The 14,815-nt window shown below is 40.2% G+C and overlaps 1 protein-coding gene across 1 annotated transcript; it reads right to left on the bottom strand.

Moving 5' to 3' along the window:
• Positions 1-1,888: 1,888 nt before the first annotated feature.
• On the bottom strand, positions 1,889-12,580 carry tyrp1b (tyrosinase-related protein 1b). The gene is made up of 9 exons (XM_054780218.1): positions 12,517-12,580; positions 11,425-11,783; positions 9,229-9,337; positions 8,609-8,822; positions 8,097-8,301; positions 5,512-5,679; positions 3,359-3,538; positions 3,145-3,291; positions 1,889-2,204 (listed from the first exon to the last, which is right to left on the bottom strand). Exons 1-9 carry the CDS (start codon positions 12,522-12,524, stop codon positions 1,999-2,001), a joined length of 1,596 nt encoding a protein of 531 aa, XP_054636193.1. The 5' UTR covers positions 12,525-12,580; the 3' UTR covers positions 1,889-1,998.
• Between the last annotated feature and the right edge of the window lie 2,235 nt (positions 12,581-14,815).

The following is a 14,815-nucleotide window of genomic DNA, read 5'->3' as shown; positions in this document are numbered from 1 at the left end:
GTGAAAAGTATGTCCAATGTGCATGCGACACATTGTAAAAAAAAAAAAACACCAGAAGTGAATATCTTAACAACTCAACACTTCTGCAACTAACTGTATGTGACCGAAAGATGCATTCTGGTCAATTCCCTGATTATTCTAGCAATGGGGCAGTTTCAGATATGGGCAACATGTGCGATTGCCCAGGGCGGCATTCTGGGGGGTGACACAAAAATAAGGGCGAAAAAAGTATTATTTTTTGTTTGTGCTCAGCGCTCATTTGAGTCAGGTCAGCATATGTGTGTCAGAAGGGCGCCCTCTACAGGAGGGATACCAGCGCCCTCCCATGCTGCTCACATGAAGTGGATAAAACCAAACCGAGTAGGAAGGGGAAAACTCACTGTGGGACCTCAGCCCTCAGATTAATTAGAGGGTAAAGAAGTAAATTCCAAGAGAAATTGCTTAAAAATAAAACTTACTCCCTACTTCATATTATATAACATTGAATTTATCGCAGACCAGGAGTCTCACATTTCACTACAAAACAGTTAAATAACAAAAACGAGCAAATTGAGAGTCAATGTAAGTTTAGCCTTGACTGCTAGTTGAGGTGTCAACAGTGTGGGATGATAAGTGTCAACAAAACATCATGGAAAAGAGACAGTCGAAGCCATCGGGTGCACAGTTTAGAAAAAAGAGGCAAGATAAAGAGAAGAAACAGGCCAAAGATAAAGCTATGGAGCTATGTCACCACTTTATGTATACCATATTATGGCATGGATGTGATCAAATAAGCTAATGTTACTTGGTAGTAACATATCCATATTTCATATGCACTTTGACATATTTTGGAGAACCTCCTGTGGTTGGTCAGGATGACGTGTCATCCGCTTCCTCCTCAGTCACACAAGCCACCACAGAAATTACTTTAGATCCTCAGCCTCAGCCAGAACCTGCTTTCTTCACAGCAGGACACTTCACATGCGTGTGTGTGTGTGTGTGTGTGTGTGTGTGTGTGTGTGTGTGTGTACATATCTGCTGCTACATTAATGCTGCTGTTTTTTGGTACTTGTCTATTATGAGCTTCGCTGGTTGTATTGTAGCAGTATAGTCTAGTATAGTAGTCTAGTTATGTGGTTGTTTAATGTTTTATTTTAAATCAAAGAATGATATTTATTTTATTTTTATCAGTAGTATATTATCACCAAGTACAAAATTTTCATTAAACTCACATTTTTAAACAATGTATTCATGTGCCTGTAGATCAGGCCTTAGAGTTCAGGTGAATTTCAATCAGTTTTTCCTTCAAAGTATGAAATGTGTGTGAATAGCAGGTTGATTCAACAGTACTAGTTTGTATTTGAAGGATTTGTGCGCTGCAGAAAAAAGCCTTTCTATTCTACTAGTGTTGTATTAAGTTGGTTTTGGAATAACTACGTATTCATGCGTAGTTATACTTCTATTATATTGTATACATTTTGTGGCTTTCTAAAAATATATGTTTTGGTGGGGTGTTGAGTTAGCTATAATTCGGGTGTCACATCCAATTTACACCAAATATTGACTTACTTCACAGTCTAGGACCGCCTGTATTTATTTAATTTTTATTTTATTTTTTTACATACAGTACATATTCGGGCCCATCTAATCCAGTGGCAATAATAGCCTCTGGCCACATGATGGCAGCGTGTGTGCTTTTTTTGGACAGATCTATTAAAATAGCATTACTACACTTTATAATCAATAAGGCCTGTCTTGTCATACATAATAAAGCACATTACTCACGTGAGGATTAGTTGTCATTTAGACACGATTGACTCGCATAGTAAATGAAAGATAGCGATACATTTTGAACACACAAGTGAAAATATGACAAAGTGATGCAGGTCTAAAGACTATATAAAGAGACATACAGTCAGAATGTAGGTTTCAAACCAGTGACTCTTTATTAAAAGACGTTGTGGGGCTTTCTTAAAAAATGCATGGACATGTGAAGGCCTCTTTTAGCAAGGCATCGATTTAAACAACAGACTGTGATTTATCCAACCTCCGGTCATCCTCTGAGTATCGCCGGAAGGTTTCCCCCAGCAGAGGCTCCAAGGCCTCAGCGGAGCGGTATGACCGGGCTCGTACGGCACAGGCGATGACCCCGCCCACCATGGCCACGACCAGGACTGCCGCTACGATGGCGATAGTGATGATCTCAGACACTGTGTATGCACGAACTGAGTAGGAGGAAAAGGTCAGTAAAGGGGTCCCTGTTTTATGTACAGTATGTACTGTACAGGTGGTCCTCGGGTTATGGCGTTCCTATTTGTGGTTACGTACGTGTTCCCATTAACTAATTCAAAACTTAATTTAAAAACTTAACTTGAGAACTAGTTCCAGCATGCGCAGCAGAAGAATATGCGCTGCATGCTGCAAGGATGCAGTGTGCTCTCGTCTCGTGCACCAGTGTGCATACAGTGTGTGCCTCATTTGAAGCTGCATCGCTTCTTAATTAACTTTTTGCACTTCATTATGTCTCCCAAGCGTAAGGCAGGCTCTTCTGGGGGAAATGCGCCAAGGAATAGAAACGCCATCAGTATGGAAGTGAAAAAGTATTTGATTTATTATCGGATAGCTTCAGTATAACAATGTTAATGAAAACACTAAATTCAGAGTCTTATTATATTCTAAAATGGTTGTTCTTGCTTAAAAAAAAAAAAAAATCACACATTTAGTTGTATTCAATGTTAAAAAATACTATATGGCTCTCACGGCTCTCGTAACCAAAAAGGTTCCCGACCACTGTATTAAACGTTCGACTATTATGACCATCATTAAGGATCAAGATTGTATCCTTCAGCATGTTAAAGCATCTGCTCCTATGAAAGTGACAGTAAAAACTAAACGCAGTGGTCTCATTATTGTTTTATTTGTTCTCCTGCATCTTCTACTTCCTTCTCCGTGTACCCCCAAGGAGTTGTTTTTTTTATTTTATTTTTTTTAAATAATCTATTCATTACTGTATGTTATGTGTACTTCAGGGGTTTTATGTGTCCTTCATGAGTGAGTTAGGAGTTAATTTATATATAATTTAGGTAAAAGATTTGATTTACACCAAAACTTACACCACAATGTTGGAACGCAACCTCAGGACCACCTGTTCTGTACGTTTCTCACCTGGCCATTGGACCTCGTAGGAGTAGCCCAGGTTTTGAGGGGCAGGGACAAACATCTCTGCATTAGTGACAGGAGGCCAAAAAGGAACCATGTTGAACAGGCGGTTGTGTCCAATAGGAGCATTCTCCTCAGGGTAGACTATCTCCCCTGCAAAAAAAAATGTATTCATCTGACTGCTTTGTTTCTGGGATGCCTTTTGAGGATTTAATATTACCTGGCTGGTGTCTGCTCAGCCATTCATCGAAAATGGCATCAGTGAAGGTGTGCAGCAGGACGAAGATGGGATCATTCGGAGAGAGGTGAGTCTGTCCGCCTGTGCCGTTCAGGAAGAGGTGGGCTAGGTTGTGGAGGCTGCGGATGACTGGATCGTACATCCCCTGGGGAGCACTGTAACCTTAAAAATTGAATAACACAGACTGTAAATAAAGAAAACACACTTCATATTTAATGTTAGACTCTTTGCATTATTGTTTTGGGAATTTAGTCACATAACATGTAACCACTGCTGTCCAAACGGCTTGAGTCTTTGGAGCTTTGATGTTTAAATCCAATGAATTGAGTGATGGTAAACCAGGGCTAAATGTTTGGTGCTAAATGCACCAATAACATTTTCTTCTTTTACCTGGACAAGATAACCATAATACAAGCCTTAGTATTGTTACTGAGGTCTGTGCTCAGTGGTGTACCCCTCGGTTCAGTACTTTGCCCACTGTTTTCTCTTCTCTGCCAAAGTATGCCTAACCTGCAAAAACAACAGTTGCTGTTTTTATTTAGCTTTATTTTAAAAAGTAATTTTGTACAAACCAGACTGATTCCCAGTGTCACTTATCCAGCTACACACCAGTATCTCCCTTCACTCATCAGGACTTTCAAGAGTTTCAATCATTTATATATTGCTATGCACCCCAGAACCAAATAACAGCTGCACTCAAAATTATTCAAACCTCACTCTAAATTGTATTTATTTCCAAAGTTTATAAACGTGAAGTAGCTTGCATTAAAACAAAAACAAGTGAATTCTTCAGCACAATATAATATTACAAATAGTCAATATTCTTTTTTATATTGGTTAATATTGGAAGTTTGTACATTTTCAAAATAAATGTAATTTACAATGAAGGCTGATTCTGATATACTGTACAAGCATAAACACAATTATTAGCGCCACACACTTTCTGCAGAGTCCGTGTTCAGTGGCGTACCCCTCGGATCAGTACTTTGCCCACTGTTTTCTCAACTGCAGTGCGCAAGTAAACCTAATCTGCAGAAACAACAAATGCTGATTTTATTTCAAGTACTTAAGTGCAAATGGGGCTGCTGCTGCGCAGTTTTCTGCATCACCTAAAACATCTAGACATCTGCCTACACTCATTTTGAAATAAGCACATATTTATGATTATTTATTATTCAGAAATTTGATTCAAGACTCCAGGTTCAAAACTAAAGAGTCCTTATGGTTCAACCTCTAAGTGTACAATTCTTGAAGCAATATTAATAAAATATTAATATCTACCCTTGGCCCAATACGCAATTTAGGCAGTTGCTAAGGGTGCCGTGGCCTCCAGGGGGCACCAAAAATCGGGGAAAGTGTCACCTTTAATACAAGTATAATTATATTAAAAGCAGTTATTACTATGAACTCTTTAAAATGGAAAAGCTCACATTGATTCAAATGTAAAGCAATGCCCAATTTATATATTACTACAAATGAGTCCAAATAAGAGAGCTTTGCATATAGTAGTATATAGGTATTTCATATACCTTTGTATGTAGTTATTTTACATAGTTTTTTATATACTGTATAGTTATTGCATAGTGTAAACCTACAGTATCTTATACAGTATATAGAGTTATTGCATGCAAACTGTGGTTGTTTAATTGTGTTGTTGTTGTATTTATAATTTATTACTATTATTATTATTTATTCACTGAGACAAGATACTTATTTTGTGGTAAGGATATTTATATTGTATTTCAGATTTTATTTATTTGTAATTTGTTGACCAAGCCAATTGGCTTTAGAAATTAACAACAGTAAAAAAAATATATATATATTTTGTATTCTCTTATATGTAAACTGCTGATGTAGGGGGGTGCTCGCTTAGTAGAGCCGACACTGCTTGCTCCTTTTAGAGATTTCTAAGGTCCAGACTGAAAACCTTTTTATCTATGCTTAGTATTATACTTTTGACCTTTACCCTCAATAAATATACGACTTTTGCCTTTTAATATTACTTTTGTGGATTATGTTTTATTTATGCGAAAGGTGCAATGCAAATGAAGTTCTCTCTTTCCTGCTCCTCACTTTATGCAACCAGCCTATCACCATGCTTTGATGACAAGGAATCATGATGCGCCAATGCTCACCTTCAATGGAGTTTCTGAAGCTCTCTGAGGAAGTGGAGTAGTAAGGGGGTGTGTCAAAGGTGTTGAGCTGCAGACAGTCCAACACGTCCTGCGGCTCGGGCAGCCTCTGCACCAGAGGCCGTGCCACATTGCCCGCTGGGTTCCTCCTGATGGGACTGGTCTCTGTGTCTGGAACCATAAAATAGAAGGTCAGTGTTTTCTAACAAGCACTACACAAAAGAAAACTATCTAGCTGGAAGCAAGGATTGCGTTCAAGGATTTTTTAGAAAGAAAGGCACTCAAGCTGTGGTTCAGATCCAGGCCAGTAGTCCCTTTGGAATTGGACCGAAATGGGATGAGATGAGTTATGTTGTATTATTCAACAACTTTCTAATTCTACGTGGGAGACTAGACTAGTTTGATCAGTCTTTAACATGACAGCATGGTAATTGTTCACTAAATCTCAACAACATTGAGTTGGTGCTCCGTGAAGTCTCGTTGCAAGTATGACCTCCTTCTTGTTTCCCCTTTTTCCCCTCTGTTCTTCCCCTCCATCACACACACGCACACACACACACAGACACACACGGGTGCAATCAGTCGGCTACATAACAAAGTCTGAAGATGATTCTCTCAGATCAAAGAATGCCAGATTCCTGTCTCTGACAAGCGCATGCACAAACGAGACAACCCCCTGTAACCCAGTTAAGGAGATGTTGCTTGTTGATGCAGGAAATACCGAGCCTGTCGTGGTTCTCCAAGGGGATTATCCAGACACATCAGTCACACCTTGGCCGCTCACGTCTCACGTGTTTGACCTCCTTCCAAATCCCTCGGGTTTTCTTGCATATTGGCGATTGTTCCAAGAGCCAATTATCGTTACATTCAAAGAGGATTGATTTTAGGGATTGTCCTACAATACAACATGAAAAGAGAATATTTTAAAACGAGAGGCTTGGCAGCGATTTGGAGGGGTTGTAAATCTGGTACCAGTGTAACACAAGCACCAATCCCTGAAAATCTGATCAACTAAATCTGACGCATTACAGTGGGTCACACAATTCCTTTTATTCTCGTCTTCAATCCGGAAACTATTCGGAACGGCCTCTTTCAAACAGAGCACGATACAATGTGAATCATGTAGATTGTCATACAAAACATCATACAAATCATGCTAATCCAAAAAATGTTCAATCAAATCAAACTGGACTTATTCTTTATTTTTGAAAAGGCTTCACCTTTCATCCAGTAGGCTTTACAAGTACCCCAGTACTTCATGAAACATTGTCATTGAAGTCAGTAGTCATTGGTGTACCCCTCGGTTCACTACTTTGTCCCAAGTACACCTAGTCTGCTGAAATAACAATTTTGACACTCACATTTTGCTTTATTTGAACAAACTGAACTGAATTAAAAAAAAAACAACCTTGGGACAGAAGGTAAAATGCTGTTCATTGCTGTACTCCTCGATTCAGTGCCCATTTTTTTCTCGATTTCTGTGCATGAGTACACCTTATCAGCAAAAACGACCATTCTCTACACTGACATTAATTTATTTTGAACCAAAATGCAAGCAATTTTGTGATTAAGTAGAAATGTTTTCAACAGCCAAGAATACGTCCAAATACCCCGCCTTTGACTCGTGGGTTGACTTGTGGATTGGACTGTCACAAGGGTGGTTCCCTCTACACCTAGGGCAGTGACCAAAAACCATAATGTTTCATTCTTTCATTCATTTTTACCGCCTATCCTGATCAGAGTTACAGGTGAGCTGGAGCTCTCCTAGCTGACTTTGGGCGAGAGGTAGGGTACATCTTGGACTATCACCAGTAAATCACTGGGCATGACCATTCACACCTATGGACGATTAAGAGTCTCCAATGCACCAAACATGCATGTTTTGGGGAGGAAACGGGAACACTCATAGTAAACTCACACAAGTACAGAGAGAACATGCAAACTCTACACAGAGAGGTTCAAGCTGAGATTCGAACCCAGAACCAGCTCAATGCCAGGTTGAGATGAGTTTCTTTTGCAGGGTGTGTGGGAAAACCCACAGAGATAGGGTCATGTACGAGGGTCTCTGAGTAAAGCTGATTTTGACGCCTCCCTGGTAAAGTGTTCCAGGTATGTCCCACTGGGTGGAAACTTTGGGCTGAACCTGGAAAGACTATGTCTTACAACTTGCATGTGAATGCCTCTGTGTCCTCTCAGTGGAACGAGGATTGGTGAAACTAGGGAAGTCTGGGCATTCCTCCTTAGACTGCTACCCACATGACCTGGATCCATTGCAGGAAGTGGAGGAACATGAAACGAATGATGTATTTGGCTGCCAGGAAAGGACCACATTTCTAACTTTCAAACTGAAAAAGTTTGGGAAACCCTGGTGTGGAATAAGTCTTAAACTTTAACAAATCGTGTTTCTGACAGACTGTAGCAACAGTGGAGCAATTTCAAATCCAGCGCAGCAGCAAGGGGGTAATATTTATAGCAACTTATGTTCTACATGCTCTATTTATGAGTTGGATGCCCTCTTTTTTTGCTTGCATCAACACAACTCCCTAACACGCTGTGGTAAAGCAAAGTGAGCATGAGATGGTCCTTACTGTTGCAGATGGTGCCCATAGTGTCGTAGTCATCCACGCTCTCGCAGACCACTCTCCACTGGGAGAACACCGAGTTGGGGCTGATGGAATTCAGGTCAAAGGAGCTCCTGGCTCCCAATAGGTCGTCTGTGCAAATGTCACATTCGCTGCCTCCGATGGCAAAGTTCCAATATGGCAGTGCAAAGGATGCGTCGCCCAGCATGTCCTAAAAATAATTAGTGGGATATTAGTTCTATCCAAGTTAATGTTTCTACATTTGTAATGTCAAGTTACTTACCACAACTTTAGTTACACTTGCACCATCTACATCCAATACAAGAACTGCATCAAAATGCCCAATTGGATAGATTACTAGTTTTTTTTTTTTTTTTTTTTTTGGGGGGGGGGGTAATAGCATTCTCTTCTTGTATTTGATCTTATTGGATTGTGCAGCTGCACCTAATGTGATCTTCTGCACCCCTTTCCTCATCACATATTCTTGCTGTCTCCCCATGCTCATGCATTCCACTCACTTGCATGTCTCTTTCCAGTTGCAGCAGGTGAAAGCGATGCCAGGTGACAAAACCAGGGCCCTCGTGGGAAAAGTCGACTCCTCCGAAGCTGGCCTGGCCCGGGCCCAAGAAGGTCTTACTGACAGAGTAGTAATGGCTCCAAACAAAGTAGTTGTAAATGGTGATGTTCTCAAATTGAGGTGTGTTGCCATCTGGTCCCAATATCTCCTGGTACCTAAAAACCAGCAGGATGCATAGACAATAAGTTTTGTCTCTCCAACAATGCCCTCGGCTGTTGTTTAACAGTTACCCCTGAGCATCTTGGTTTGGTCATTTGATGTTTAGCAGCACATTTAACCCCCAACATAGCTGCCGAAGGCACATCATATGTTAAAAGACCGGGGTGTCTGGGTATGCATCAGAAATTCAATTCACAAAGAAGTCAGTGGGGCTGCAGTTGAGAATAGCTTAAAACATTCATGCACTGTTACTCCCCAAATTATTTTCCTCCTACTTACAGCTAGCACAGACACATCTTTTCAAACCAATCTGTCCCACACTTCCCAAGAGCAATGATGACTTAATGTATAATGAAGCCTTCACACACTGACTCAGACTATGTTAAACACGTGCATTATTACCTTCTTGTGCAGATGACAAGGTCGGGGTGGATAGTCCTCTTTGCTTGGTCCAAAGCACTGATGAACGCTTGTTTATCAGCTGTACTCATTTGCATTAAATTCCTCCTCACTGGAGAAATGACAGTGAAGGCATAAGTCAGACCAATTGAAATACTGGAGGGGTAATTAGGGACGTGAACGATAAACCGATGCCGCCGGATATCCGGTTTGAGTATTGCACGATTTCGATGCCCGGAGGAAACCTCCTGTATCGATAATAACCAGCCATAAATCTTTACATTAATCGATTGTGGAGACATGCACCGGGTATCGTGAGAGAAGCAATCGATTGACGGCGTCTCATAAACAACGCGAGAGGATTGTCGCGCATGCTCCATAACTTATCATGGCTGAAGACGAGAATGCTAACCGCCGGCTAGCTAGCTAGCTACCAGCGCGCCCCGGCTTGCTACGAGCCCGCCGGTTGGCTAGCTAGCTAAACTAACCTGACTCACGACGGTCTAATCCGTTTTTGGATTCATTTCAAGAAGGGTGCCAACTTGGCCAACCAAACCAACAGAGGCGAGTATGGTAACTTTTATGTTTTCTAACTTGATTACTTTGAAATGTTATAAATGTAATATTGAGTATGGGATTGTTTAATTTTCCAAGCTAAAACAGCACTTTCATTGCACATTGTGACAAATAGTTCTATTTACTTAACTGTGCTTGGAAGAGATGTGTAAGATAAGATAAGGTCCCAGAAAGGGAAATTCTGTCACGATCTATGAGTTAGCCCGCGTGACAGTTTAGTGTGTTTACACCTTTATGCCTTAGTTCCTGTTCTATGCTTCTATTTTGGTAGTACTTCCTGTTTTGCCTGGTTGTGTCCGCCTGCTTTGCTTTCTTTATCTCTTGCACCTGTTGCTAATTTGAGTTGTCCTTCTATTTAGTTCAGGTGCGTGCATCTTTCTTTGTTGTTGCATTGTCGGTGTTGGTGTCTGTGTTTGTGTTGTGTAAGCCTGACACGCTACTGCAAAGCTTTGTGTTTTTTGAGTTCCTGCCGCTGCGCTGCAGCCATCATTAAAACATAAGTTTTTCCTGCAACTAGTGCCTGTTTTCTGCATACTGGGGTCATCACCACTATGCCAAAGACAAGACGTGACAAATTCCATGTCATCATTTAAGGGCCTTTGCACAATTTATTTACTGATAGGACTGAAAGTTAAGACTTGTGTTATATTTTATATGGATGGATAGATAGATAGTTTATTGCCATTGCACACAGTATACAACAAAACTTAGTTTGGTGACTCCACTTGCATTTCTAGCAACATTAAGACATGTCAAACCTGTTCCAAATTTTAAAAAAAGCTGTTCCAAATTTAACTGGTATGGAAATATAGATATAAAATATTGATCCCATCAAAGAAAAAGATGTTCATTCAGTATTTTTTTGTTCAGTGTCTAAACAATATATACATTTGACATGTTATTCGGTTTACTTTATTTTTGCCAGTGCCTTACAGCATGCTTGGGGATATGATGTGCTCTTTTACACATTGAGAAATACTGTAAGAACGCCACTTTCATATAATTGGCATCTTTATTTTATCATGTAAGATGAATCTACATCAACAAAAATTAACCATCGAATTGAATCTAATTGAACCGTATCGTTTGTACACTGCATCGATTCATATCGAATTGTTTTTTTGTGTGTGTGTGTTTTTTTATATATCATTTTTGAATCTTATCGAATTTGAATCAAATCGTCGATCACAACGAGATTTACATCCCTAGTGTTAATATTTATTTAACTGCAGGGAGTACGAGGCATTGAGCCACCAAATAATAACGCTGCTTGATTCAAAAAATATATATTCCGAATTTTTTGTTTTTATGCATTTCTGTTACTGTTACTCCTGCCAGGTTTTTGGCTTCGTTTTTACACCGGAAGCCCTTCCTGATAGAACCTTACTTTTTTTTTTTTTATCCAGGCATCTTCAATGGCTGGGTGTCCCAGGCTGGGAATCGAATCTGTGCCGTCTGCACGAAAGGAAGTAACGTGTACCATTGTACTACAAGGGAAATGCATATATTTCATAATAATAAAAAAAAAATCATATCCCTTTCATAATAAGGGCACAGCATCTATTAGAGTGGAGGACACTATTTGAGGAAGTATGGTATTTAAGGTAATATCTTCTCTCTTACCTACAGAGATCCTCTGGTCACAGTTCGGCCCCGTCAGCCCATGTCTACACCGCCCACAGTTGTAGCCACTGAAGTTCCCGTTACACTGACAGGTACGGTTGAAGAATCGCAGGGGCCACCTCTCACGGTCATCCCGCCCAGCATAAGGGTACTGGGGTCCATGGCGGCGATTGTCTGCAGTGATGGACACACACTGACCCCGTCCCGTGCTGGAGCCGCACTCATCCCCTGCTTGGCCTGACAGGGAGGGGCAGCACTGGCCACTACGCAGGCCCTCGGGGGTGACACACTCCCGAGGGAACTGGGCCAGTGTTAGGGTGACACACAGGGTCGCCACCAGGAGACCCACTCTCCAAATGCTGCCATGGAAAAGAGGTGAGGGAGAGATAATGCGACTTTGATGGGGAAAAGCGAATGTAAAACTAGACTAGACCTCCATCAAGGTTGAACTTGTATCAAAGGTTAGTTTTGGCAAGAAGCTAAGAATAAGGTAAGAAAAAGGCAACACATGTCAATGAATTGCCTTCATGTGGGTGTGGCAATCTTGACGTTAGTCAACGTAAGTGTTATCTTACAGACAAGACTCACTTTTTTTATCTGAAAGAAAATGTCATGTGCTTGGCCCCTGCTCCGCTCCTGCACCAAATTCCAAATAAATTGGTTTTGTACCTTTTGGATAATACTGCTATCGAACAAATCGACATTTATTCTTTCTTTCGGGATTTACAGTATACCACATTCTAAATTTCAGAAAGTTAGGGATGCGGAAAACCATTGAAAGATGGAACAATGACACTTCAAATACTTCAAGTTCTACTGCATAAATTCTCCTGTGATGGATTATTGTCTTATTATTCAGATTTTTGTGTTTGTACTTTGGGAGTTCTTCCAAAGAGCAATCACAAGATCAGATGTACGTTTAGAGGTTGTCAGTTTTTATTATTTATTTAGAGAATCTTTGTTTTGTCAAAATCAGTTATTCTAGAATATAAGAGATGTAAAAACATTGAGGAAAATACTGAATTATGAAGTCAGATTTATCAGTTATCCTAAAAATATTTTCCAATAATGTAAGTACATTTTTTTCCCTACCTGTTCATCTTGCTCCTCTTGGTATGCCAAATTGTAGAGCCCCAAGAGTCAGTTCGTCCAGCTCCTCTGGCTTAAATAGCTGTGGAGCGCATGACCAAGACCTTCTTGGTGCATGCGTTTGCACACACCCCTACTCTCCCACACACACACACACACACACACACACACACGCACACGTAGTACTGATGGACTATTCGAAAGCTTGGAAGGCCCGCACCTTGTGATCATAATTTTATCATAACTGTGTATCTGCGGAGTTCTCTTGAAACTCTGTAGAATAAAGTCACCAAACACTTTACAGTACAGTATAAACGACCTAATTACAAAGTTTAATGTTTATAATTCAGTAATAAACTTGACAAATGCTGATAAACATTTTCAAATATTGTTTTTGTGAAGATGTTGACACTTAAGGACCCCCCATAGATAATTTAAAAAAGTGCTATCATGAATGTATGTTTCTTTCCAATTTTAAAGCTTAACTATTTTAATAAGCTTCAGCCCTAATCAGAACTACAAAAGCGCTGTGGAGGAATTTTGGACCACTTTTTCTTCCGCCAATCTGAGGTGGACTTGCAGGTGGCGTTTTGGATCATTGTCCTGCTGCAGAAGCCAAGTTCGTTTCAGCTAGAGGTCATTAACAGATGGCCGGACATTGTCCTTCAGGATTTTTTGGTAGACAGCAGAATTCATGGTTCCATTTATCACAGAAAGTCTTCCAGGTCCTGAAGCAGCAAAACAGCCCCAGATCCTCACACTACCACCACCATATTTTACTGTTATGCTCTTTTTCTTTTTCTGAAATACGGCGCTACTTTTACACCAGATGTAATGGGACACACACCTTCCAAAAAGTTCAATTTTTGTGTCGTATTTTCCCAAAGGTCTTGGGGATCATCAAGATGTTTTGTGGCAAAATTGAGACAAGCCTTAATGTTCTTCTTGTTCAGCAGTGGGTTTTTGTCTTGGAACTCTGCCACGCAGGGCATTTTTGCCCAGCCTTTGCCCAACCCTCACTCTTAGGACCCTTGGGGACCAAATGATTCCCTTTTGGAAAAAGTGCAATATAATCATATACAACTTTTTAAACTTCAGTCTTTTAATCAGCTTCAGCCCTCATCATAACTATGTTTATTTCCCCCCCCCCCCTACGTTTTCTGCCATTGTTGTAATTATAGGAGCCCCTATTTTGAAAAGAAAAACACAAACTCTCAATTATAAAGTGCAGAGTGTAATACAGGTATTTGACTGACATTATTAGAGCCTTGTATATGTTAATGACATTGATTTGGATGCATTATTCATGACCATTATCCATTTTTGAGCAGTACAGATTAATATATAAAACCCAGGCACACTTAGGACCCTACAAATCATAAATTATTTTCCACATTTAAATCTTGCATCTTTTACAGTTTCTCTATTGATAAGTCACTGTTGCAGTCACTGCACGCGTGTATCAAAAGTGCACTTTATTGTCAAAATTTGAAGTTTGTTTTCAAAATTAGCACTCATAAAGCAAAAGTAGGGCACTGCATTGCTAAATACAAAACACACTTCTGTCACTGTTTTTTCACATAAAGTGTAAACAAAATGATAGTACTCAGAAATGACAACTTAAACACAACTGCATCCTGTAAATAAATCAGAGGGGCCCTGACTGCACATTACAAAATAACAATAATGCTACACAAAAAAAAAATACAGCACTGTATTGTACATAGTACAGTACGCAAGTATTAGCACCACATCTGCATCAATTATTTTAGCCTGGTCAGGCCACAGGACCTCATCAACATCACAATCCATGTTTTCTCTGGCCAGGCAATGTGGAAAGAAAGACCTGACATGCAGAAACATCACATGCCAAGCCCATTGCTTACCATACAAGAGATTTTCACCAATGTATAGCTGCCACTCACAAACCTTCCAAATCCATGTAGAAAAGAATTAATCTATAGGATTCAGAAAGGGAGAAAATGCTGGCAGAAAAACCACAGTAACTTGAGGGTTCATATCGAACCATTCCCGAATCAACATTCCTCTATGAAAATTTACATTATCCCAGACAACAACAAAAACCGTGTCTTGTTGCCAAACGCCCTGCTGCACCCGTGTCAGTTGGCCCTCGTGAAATCCATGTAGGTAGGTCATATGCCCAGAACTGCATGATGGTTTTGTAACGCATTTGGACAATAAAGGACTCTTGGTGTTGGATAAATAAAGGCGGCCTGCCACAATATGTGGTCTTACAACTCTACAAAAAAAAAAAAAAAAAACTGGTAAAAGTACAGACCAC

This window comes from Dunckerocampus dactyliophorus, chromosome 6 (assembly GCF_027744805.1).
Source record: "Dunckerocampus dactyliophorus isolate RoL2022-P2 chromosome 6, RoL_Ddac_1.1, whole genome shotgun sequence".
Lineage (NCBI taxonomy): Eukaryota > Metazoa > Chordata > Actinopteri > Syngnathiformes > Syngnathidae > Dunckerocampus > Dunckerocampus dactyliophorus.
Note: the sequence above shows the minus strand (reverse complement) of the source record. Positions and strands in the feature narration are given on the sequence as shown.